This window comes from Cariama cristata, unplaced genomic scaffold (assembly GCF_000690535.1).
Source record: "Cariama cristata isolate BGI_N322 unplaced genomic scaffold, ASM69053v1 scaffold24141, whole genome shotgun sequence".
NCBI lineage: Eukaryota > Metazoa > Chordata > Aves > Cariamiformes > Cariamidae > Cariama > Cariama cristata.
Genome location: NW_009599019.1, coordinates 37,298 through 37,643, shown reverse-complemented (window position 1 = coordinate 37,643; position 346 = coordinate 37,298). Strand labels below are relative to the sequence as shown.

Here is a 346-nt window from a genome sequence, read left to right as displayed (position 1 = left end):
GGACCCATCGTGTGTGTGTCCCCTCAGCCAGGGCTGGTCCCTTCTCAACCCGCGCCTCCCTGATACAGCATCTTTTGACCAACCTCCTAAACCCAGCCTTTTGTCACCCAGGGCAATGGGGAAGTGAGACTTGCTGCGTGGCGCCTGCTCGGTGGGGGAGCTGGGGCTCCCGTGGGGAGGACAGGGACGGTGCCGTCCTTCTCCGCTCACTCACAGTCTCTCTGGGCCGTCTTTCTTCCAGCAGAAGCCGACATGGACAGCTTCCTCCAGAGCGTGGAGAAGGACCTGAACATCGACCGCCGGCAGCTGGCTGCCACTGCGCAGAGGACCCACGTTACAGCCTTTT

General features: G+C 62.1%; 1 protein-coding gene across 1 annotated transcript in view; it reads left to right on the top strand.

The window, feature by feature from the left end:
• Window positions 1–252: 252 nt before the first annotated feature.
• Window positions 253–346, top strand: part of WDR81 (WD repeat domain 81) — a 10,112-nt gene continuing 10,018 nt past the window's right edge. Inside the window, 1 exon segment of the mRNA XM_009709548.1 lies at window positions 253–339. Coding sequence (XP_009707850.1) covers window positions 253–339 — 87 coding nt within the window.